At 31.9% G+C, this 9,651-nt stretch overlaps 1 protein-coding gene across 1 annotated transcript; it reads right to left on the minus strand.

Moving 5' to 3' along the window:
- Positions 1-727: 727 nt before the first annotated feature.
- On the minus strand, positions 728-8,969 carry LOC127729827 (uncharacterized). The gene is made up of 7 exons (XM_052237753.1): positions 8,914-8,969; positions 7,200-7,242; positions 6,400-6,568; positions 5,573-5,726; positions 3,792-4,000; positions 2,994-3,139; positions 728-914 (listed from the first exon to the last, which is right to left on the minus strand). Exons 1-7 carry the CDS (start codon positions 8,954-8,956, stop codon positions 767-769), a joined length of 912 nt encoding a protein of 303 aa, XP_052093713.1. The 5' UTR covers positions 8,957-8,969; the 3' UTR covers positions 728-766.
- Between the last annotated feature and the right edge of the window lie 682 nt (positions 8,970-9,651).

The raw sequence follows: 9,651 nt of genomic DNA on the forward strand, positions 1-9,651 counted from the left end.
GAAGTTTTTAAATTTTTTATTAATGTGTTCGTTTTTCTCAGTCTTTATTTTTTTAGGTAGTGTTTTGCCGTGATTTTGTCGTAGTCTCGTCGACTTATGAGTTGTATTTCTACCTTTTTGTAACTTCCACCTCGCTTTTAGTTGATATAATTCAGAAATAACAAATTGCTTTCGAATGATTTATAACCAAATCATAGTCGCTAATGATAATTGTCATTATTTACGATTCTATTATTTGTTTAAATGTACACACTTTATAGTGTTGTTGTTTAATTGAATTGAACGATATTTTCTATTCATTATTTTATAACGTAATTGATTTTTGCATAATGGTCTGCATTAAATTTTTCTTAAGAAATTAAAGTGTTATAATATTTATAAAGCTTTTTTTGTTTTATGTCGCTATATAAAGCATTTACATTTAATCAACATTCAAAATTTTATTTTGCATTGCTACCTGAGATATAAATTGTTTGGAAAAACCATTATACACCGGGCACACAAGTTGACAAGTAAACGACGCGGAACGTATCGTTCTATATTCAAGGTATTTTCCCTCACCACCAATTAACAAACGAGTTATCCGACAGCCGCACATAATGATAAATCCATTTGCTGCTATATTGTTGTAATTTATTAAAATTCTTGAACTAGAAGTATAAAAGAACTTAACTTGCTGATATGAAAGTTACCACTCTAGCTGTGTATATATTTGTCTTATTTCTAATAATGAAGAATACCATAATGATTTATTTGTATTTATTTTCTACATACACGGTTTTAGGCCACTTGGTGTTGATGGGTGCCCATTAGTATATACTTTTTGTAAAATATCATACAATTCCGGATCCTGACGTTTCAAATGGTCACGTGCGTCCATTTCATTAACACATATAGTGGACAGGTGGTTACATCTGAAATATACAGGACAAACATGACAAAAGCTTTTAAGATATTTAATAGATTTTTGAAACAACATTTATAATGTGATCAATCTTTGAAACGCATTTTGAAAATAATGAATTACATATTCATCATTCATATTTCTACGATTCCACGGATGAACAATGCAAAAGAGAATTCAAAGTGGTTATCCTACTGATGAGACTTACATGTACTACACTGAAAAAAACTAAAGACTGTACAACAAAACATCCGCTCACCCTGCTTTAGCGCAGTATCAATAAAAAAGACATGAACAAATCATTAAACATTTCGTTTGACCCAGCTGGGATAGAGAAAACCGACATGTTCCTGCCAAGGCAGTCACTTTACTAGACGAGTACAGGCTTCAAATTGACAAATGTAGTATAATATTATATTGTTGATTTTGATTTTATTAAATTACTCCCACTTTTTAGGAAGTATATGAAGAATGCAAACAGAATAAGACAAAAAATCAAACAGTAGTATTGTTTGAATTATATTGAATAAAACATTAAAGATTGTGCTACAAGAAAAATTAACAATGAATGCCAAACAAGTGGCACGTGTTGGCACAACATAATATAAGTTAACAATGTATTTAAGAAAGGCTTGTATTTCGTGCAATTTATTGTGGCTTTCCTTTATTAATTGTATTTGTTGATTTTAAGTTGTTGTTGAGTTAACAACTTTTCTTTTAACTGAATTTCCACATCTGGATTGAATTTCTGAAAACATGTTGCTGTCTCATTGACATTTATCCAACATTTCCTTGTATTTGTATATATATACAGCACAAACATCAATTTCCAAAAGATCAAAAAAAGTGAAAAAGTCTATTTTAACAAAACGCATTTGACTAACAGGTCGAACAACTGATGTCTTAAACCCTGCTGACTGCCATTGGCGATTGTCAAATAAATTGATCACCAGATCTAAAAAAATGGATCTTAATATTAATTTAATACCAAACCGAAAACAATAAACTTGTAGAAAAGATGGTATACCACAAACATGAGGTGCAAAAATTTGTACACCATATCCGGATTTCGACAATAAATGTCTCTTCAGTGATCCTTAACTTCACTGAAGAGACATTTATTGTCGAAATCCGGATATGGTGTACAAATTTTTGCACCTCATGTTTGTGGTATACCATCTTTTCTACAAGTTTATTGTTTTCTGTTTGGTATTAAATTAATATTAAGATCCATTTTTTTAGATCTGGTGATCAATTTATTTGGCAATCGCCAATGGCAGTCAGCAGGGTTTAAGACATCAGTTGTTCGACCTGGTAGTCAAATGCGTTTTGTTAAAATAGACTTTTTCACTTTTTTTTATCTTTTGGAAATTGTTGTTTGTGCTGTATTTAGACCCCTCTACCAAGAAATTTGTTTTACATGCACACGTATAAAAATTGCGGTTTTTATCCAACGCAATCATACGTTTGAACGTTGTTTTCAATTTAGACTTTTTATATTTTTTCGTTTGGGCTTGTATTATATTTTCCTTCGGGTTTATATGATCCGTTCATCCTATTTCGACTCTTTAAAATTCAAGAGTCTATCCTAAATTGAGGTAAATTATATGGCCTTCCAAATACCGTTTCGATCCCTAACATCACTGAAGAGACATTTATTGTCGAAATCCGGATATGGTGTACAAATTTTTGCACCTCATGTTTGTGGTATACCATCTTTTCTACAAGTTTATTGTTTTCTGTTTGGTATTAAATTAATATTAAGATCCATTTTTTTAGATCTGGTGATCAATTTATTTGGCAGTCGCCAATGGCAGTCAGCAGGGTTTAAGACATCAGTTGTTCGACCTGTTAGTCAAATGCGTTTTGTTAAAATAGACTTTTTCACTTTTTTTGATCTTTTGGAAATTGTTGTTTGTGCTGTATTTAGACCCCTCTACCAAGAAATTTGTTTTACATGCACACGTATAAAAATTGCGGTTTTTATCCAACGCAATCATAGGTTTGAACGTTGTTTTCAATTTAGACTTTATATATATATATATATATATATATAACAAACAATTATAGAAAAGACAAATTGTCTTACAGGTCCATTCCTCCAGCATTTTTGCTACTTTTTGTCGTCATGAAGAACGCTGTAGTGCCCTCTGCAAAGTATTCGTTTACTGTAGCTGTAGCATAGGATGTTGTCCATGTATGATGCTGTTTAGCATAGTTGTAGGCGTAGGATATCTAAAGAAACATATGGCAGTAATAATAATCTATATACATTGGCGATCCTTAAATTGTCACTTCCATTTGAAACTTTACTGAGTACTGATAGATTGTAGCCTTACGCCTGTTACTTAGTCAGAAAATTTGAATAATGTCGTACGTATTTTTCATGGAAGCTTCGATTTATGTGAGCGATATTATCTTGTTTTTTAAAATTTATTTCGTTGAGGAACTATCAGCTGATGTCTTCATGTAAAGTTTTTGTCTTATATCTTCGCCAGTTGCACTTAGAAATGTGTCATGGTATTGTAGAGGTATTCATTATAAACGTCAACAGACACAACTATTTTTGCCGACGACATAATATTTCTACGATATCGACGATCACATTTTAGAAGGAGATGAAATTATGAAATGATTTTTATTGAGCTCACAGCAAACTTCAGTTATCAATATGTGTAAATGTGTGGAAGACTTATATGAAATAACACGCCAGGAACTATTTTATGTCACTTGTTTGAAAACTAAGTGAGATGGTAAAACCCTTATTCCTGTAGTAGACACTGGGTTTATTTTTTGTTTCAGTTAAGGAAATATAGAAATGTTTAAGAAGTGATTTTTATTCATTTGAAGATCCAATCAGTGACAATTGAAAATAATGTCAGCTTACCCGATTTCTATAGGAGCTAGGCATGTATCTGTGTATCAGGTGAGCGAACTCGTGAGAAACAACATTAAGCTTGTGTCCGTAGGGATCATGAGAATTGCACAAAACATTGTCATCCAGTGCTACGGACCGACTGTTGGTTACTCCTGCTATTTCCTGGTATTTACGACCATCAAACGTACATGTTCGTTTACAAGAACCATCGCATTTATCTGTTCACAAAAGTAGAGAATTAGTTTGGTTCTTAATTGTCTTGGGTGATAAGACATAGTAGCTTTAACCAGTCTTTTTGCTTTTTTATAGTTTCAAAATACCATGGTCCGCTACGTTCGAATCCATTCTGTAAAAGTAACTTTCAAAAAAACTAAATCTGGAAAAAGGATGTTTAATTATTTGGATTCACTTTTCGACTTTCATTAGCAGAAAAATAATGTGGACATAGATCGTCGCGGTTCTGTCAAATACGAACGTATCTTTATGTAAACACATCATTATAGAGTGAAAATCGCGAATGTTGGTGAGAAAGAACTGATCGAGAAATTACGTTGATTGAAAGAACAATTAAATTAAAAAAAAATGAATACCCCGAAAGCCGTCTATGGTCAACTTAACCTGAAGGAGTTGGAAGAAAACATTTGAAAAGATTTCTTTTTTCTAATTGTTCGTACATGTATACAAAAGTTACCAAATCATTATGCCGTTCGTATTGTTTAGGATTAACTAGCAGAATAAGTCACCACTGCTGTTGTGGAATGGAATGTATTAAGTGATTGTGTCTTAAATATCTTACAATGTCACCACACTCATTACAAGAAAGGGATATCGGGTAGCCATTTCGAGTAAACCCCAATAAATGAAAAAAAACCAAACAAATACAAACAAAAACTTACACATATCAGTACACAATGAGAGTAGTGTTCGTACTTCGATTCATCACCGGATTTGTACTTGCACGAGGAACACGTTGGTCGTATGTGTAGCTCAGTATAATTTGCAATACAGTGTTTTGTGGACTTGTTCGTCTATTCGTCGTTTATTGTTTTTATGTCAATGCGTTGTCAGTTTTGTCGACTTTCCAATGTCTCCTTGTATCTTCGCCTCTTTTTTGACAGTTTTACGAATTTAAAATGTGATTGAAAAACATTACAAATTCAAATCTTTGTGATTGAGAATGAGATATATACGTTCAAGATCTACAAATAAAAGCTTAGATGCTTTCAATATACCAGACGTAACTAAACTTACACAAAGAGTCAGATAGCCTCTTTCTTTAACTCTATTTCTTTGTGTATTGCATTATATTGTTAGATTTTTAAAACATTTTGCAACCTCATGGTGAAAAAATTTTATAGCAACAATCTTGCATTCGACTGATAATTATATTAGAATGTAGGAGGGACATGTCGTTTCGAAAAATTGATAGAAATAAACAATAACGGTAACCATTTTTCTGCAAAAAATGCGCATTTCGACAATAAAATTCTCCTTAATGATGTTAAAGGCCAACAAATTTGAAAATCCAAAACAATAAAAATTTTCCGTATTTATATGCCAGTATCGAAGTATTGGGCTAGTTATATCCTCGGGGACTATACAATGAAACAGTCCATCGGTAGAGGGATCGACCCGGTGGTCCTAACAACATTATCGGTACCAATTACCAGATGCGCAATTCGATACTGAATTTCTCTTCAGTAATGCTCGAGGCCAACATTTTTAAGAATCAAAATTTTATCAACAAATCAAGGGCTTATAAACCTAAAAGCATAGTATATTTGACATACTGTGACACGCTGCTGTATCAGCTAGATGATGGTTTTCTGGAAATACAGTAAGAGTATCTTGTTTGGTAAATATACCAACTCCATGACTGCGTGTTACTCCCATGAACACATCAGACGGTGTATGGCGAACCATATAGGCAACAGTTTTAGCTGCCTGTAGTAGCGAAATAAAAAAAAGTTGCCATTAACGAAAGTTTATTTTTATCATGTAAATACTTGTTGTTAATTTTCGTGCATGCGGTTCTATTTTTGACTAATTTTGTACAATTAAACAGTTAAATATTTTGTTTGAGTATTTCATTTTTCACTTTTATCAGGTTGTTTTTGTTATGTTATATTTGCAAACACTTACCATGTTTATAGTAGGCAGGTTCATTTCGATTTTTTTTAAATTTGGGTTATCTTCTATAGATCAGAAAATAACTTCACCCCCCCCCCCCCCCCCCCATAAAAAAGGAAGATATCAAACTTAAAATACATGTATCTTCCATTACAATTTTCATATATCTTATAATTTCTACACCTATAAGTTAATAATGCCGACTTTAAACAAAGCTTATTTTATCATTTGTTATTCATAACCAAACCATTACTATTCTGTTGATCATGCGTCGCCAATGCAAGAATTTACCAGAAAACATAACTGCGAAACCAGATAATACTTTGCTGAATGCACAGAAGACATGCTTATAATGGTATTTATATGATACTCTATAACTAAATCATTTATCTTATTTTGGAATATCACTTCGCTCATGGTGTTGTATTTTATATTTATCAATTGATTGGAAAAAAAGTGAATTATATACCAAAGTACACAAATTTACCTTCATCAAAGCTAGATCAGATACATATGTAGTAGCCTGAACAGTGACTGTCGGACTTGATGGCTTTCTTGTATAGATGTGACCGCTATGATCGACATAACGACTTTTGAAACCAACTCTGTGATGAATGGTCAACGGCAGTTGTATTTTATCATCTTCGTGTAAATAGCTAAAATAATACAACATTTGAATGCATAATGCCTTTAATGAAATATTTATAATTTTTATACTGGTTTTTTGTGTGTATCGAATCTTCTGATAGTTTTTAAAAACCTTGTTATTACACCGACAACGCACTTAGTCTTAAAACATTTTTTTTTTTTTTTTTTTTTTTTTTTTTATATAAACAGCTTTGTTTAATAAATCGAAACTTTAAACTTTAACACAATATTCATATGCCCTTGTCGGCCTTTCCTTTGCTTTCCAAGAAGCAAGATCCTCCCTTTAATAAAAGCAAAACCACAAAATGACTGTCAGGATATTAAATTGGTTCTGTGCAGCTAAAATAAACCAAAAATGCCTTAATTTTTTTCGAGAAATATATTGTTTGAAATTATTATATGATCTCCGTCGTGCATATCTCCGTCGTCTGATTCCTTGTCCATGGCTGGCGTTACTTTAGCATAAACTTTTAAAGGTCCATTATGATGGTGTGCAAAGTTAGCAATGTCTGGTTTCTTATAATCTTTATTTACATTAAGATTGATTTATAAACCTAAGGGTAAAGTCTGTTTTCCATATGCATAGAATTGAATAAAAATACCTAAGTATAATTTGCGCAAATTATTATAAAAACAAACCTCTTTTCTTCATCTGATAAAGGAGGTGCCAAGCAGGTCACATCTGAATTTAAATTTGATGTTAGTCTTTAGGTTCGAAATAATTGCTTAAATATATATTCTTTAATGATAATACTTTATTTAAAACGTAAACTGCACACACAAACACTTGAAATAAACAGTACACTAATAACAACTATGCATAAGGTAAAAATTACACGAAGTCAAGTTAATAACTATATAGATATAAGAAGATGTGGTATGAGTGCCAATGAGACACCTCTCCATCCAAGTCACAATTTGAAAAAGTAAACCATTGTAGGTCAAAGTCCGGCCTTCAACACGGAGCCTTAGCTCACACCGGACAGCCGGCTATAAAGGGCTCCCAAAATGACTAGGTCAAATTAACACGAAAGTACGATTTGAGAGTACTCACGGTTACTGAAAGCTAGTTAAAAGCCAAAAACAATTATATAGAGAGATAATTGACCGATGTAGACTGCATTCCTGCAGCTCCATAATTTCTTTATATAGTCCACAATATTAGACAAATCATCTTTATCTCGATCTAAAACAATTTTAAGTTTTGGGTTTGAATTAAGCGGGTTTAAATCAGGCTAAAGGTTTTCAATCTCTTATTGTAAACACAAAAGACTTAGAGTTATTGTTTAATTCGAGCCGAAGCCGGAGGTAGTAAATACAGAATGATACTAGTATGTCATTGTTTAGTTCAAGTATAATCAAGTGCTGTATCATAATACAAAAGACTAGTCATGACTTTATTGCTAGGTGAATCCAGGACTTTAACTACAGAATAATATGTCATTGTTTGGTTCAATATATTCTAGGGCTTTATTGTAAACACAAATTTTCAAAGAGTCAATGCGTTATTGTCGGTTGAGACCACGACAGTAATTGTCATTGTTTTGGTTCAAATATAATCCAGGGCTTTAGTGTGAACACAAAAGATTTATTTTCTGGTCGAATCCAGGGCTAGTAAATACAAAAGAATACGTCATTGTTATTTTTGAAGCATACTCCAGGGCTGTATTGTAAACACAAAAGATTAATTCCCAGTCGAATTCAGGGTTAATAAATACAGAAGAATATGCCATTGTTATGAATCATGTTTAACTAGTGCTGTTTTGTAAACAAAGAAAACCAGACAACGAATTCATTGTTTCAATTCTGGTCGAATCCAGAGCTGCACTGTAAATATAGTAAATTATGCCAATGTTTAAATGCAAGTGTATTATAGGCTACATGAATGTGAATATAGAGAACTCAGTCAATGCGAAACAAGCTTTGATTTACGAATTGTGATGACAAAGTAGAAGAAAAGGCTTTGATTTGAATTTGTATCAGTAGGAGATATTTGCCAAATCAAAATGTGCATATGCTTCTTTATTACCTCATAAAAAAACTACCTACAGCATATGTTTTCCCACAAAAATCTACAATGAAATGTGTAGTTAGTTCTTAAAACATCTATTAAACTTTGTAATATTTTTTAAAATATCTCATATTTTCAAGAATCTCAAAAATAACCCGTTACAAATACATAATTGGTAATTGTTAAACAGTTTAAGTAGTAACGGTGATAAACTTAACAATATAAGCCCTTAAGTACACATATAGGCGCCAAGGACCTTTGATGGACATCATGTTGTTCTATTACGAATATCTTTTAAATAACAGAAAAAAATCTACTGGTTTTATGAATTGTACAACTTACCATTGATAAAAACCACCAAGCCCAAAATTAATGAAATGAACATGTCGTGATGTCGCCTTTGAAGATATTCTTATCATGAGAATTATCAAATATTCCTGTATAACATCATGTTCCAATAGACATGTAGTTCACTCAATATGATAAAGCACTATTATCTGTATGTATTCAGTCAAGAGTTCTGAGGAATTCTGTGTAATTGTAAATTTTCTTGGACCTTTTCAAGATATGAAACAACAACAAAAACGTTAACTTATATGAAACAAGAAAATAAAATTGAGTGAGAAGGCACTCTTCTATATTTTTTAGTTTTATAAACTAGTTTCCAGTTGTTGTTAATATGTCTTTCATTGTTATAGATCGTGTCATGTGATTTGAATACATTGCAAAACTTTATAATCATTTGCTGATTTAAAAACAAAGTTTTTAGTTAATAACATTCTGTCTTAATATTCGGCTTATTGCCTTTAGATGGCAGCTTGATGTAGTCACGTTTTTCAAATATTAGGAATTATACATGTATTTGTTTTCTAAATATGAGGAAAACACTAAACATTTTGCCTGAGGCAAAATGTCTGCTCAAATCGAACAGCTGTGATCACGTTTCTCCAACATTTGATTTATAATTGTATAAAGGTAGATAATCTCGTTATTTGTTTTTGAAAAAGAGATTTATGAAATTTACCTGTAAATGGAGTTACAGTGAATTCAGCTTAAATCAACATTTACTGGATTTGGCGG

Source organism: Mytilus californianus, unplaced genomic scaffold (genome assembly GCF_021869535.1).
Source record: "Mytilus californianus isolate M0D057914Y unplaced genomic scaffold, xbMytCali1.0.p SCAF_2, whole genome shotgun sequence".
NCBI classification, from domain to species: Eukaryota; Metazoa; Mollusca; class Bivalvia; order Mytilida; family Mytilidae; genus Mytilus; species Mytilus californianus.

What these genes read in the sequence shown, in the direction of transcription:
- LOC127729827 (XM_052237753.1), bottom strand. Translation starts at nt 8,956, where the DNA reads ATGTTCATTTCATTAATTTTGGGCTTGGTGGTTTTTATCAATG. An exon ending in TGATACAGCAGCGTGTCACA is followed by an intron (nt 4,001 to 5,572) that starts GTATGTCAAATA and finishes TTTTGTGAACAG; the next exon opens with ATAAATGCGATGGTTCTTGT. An exon ending in AATGCTGGAGGAATGGACCT is followed by an intron (nt 915 to 2,993) that starts GTAAGACAATTT and finishes TGTATATTTCAG; the next exon opens with ATGTAACCACCTGTCCACTA.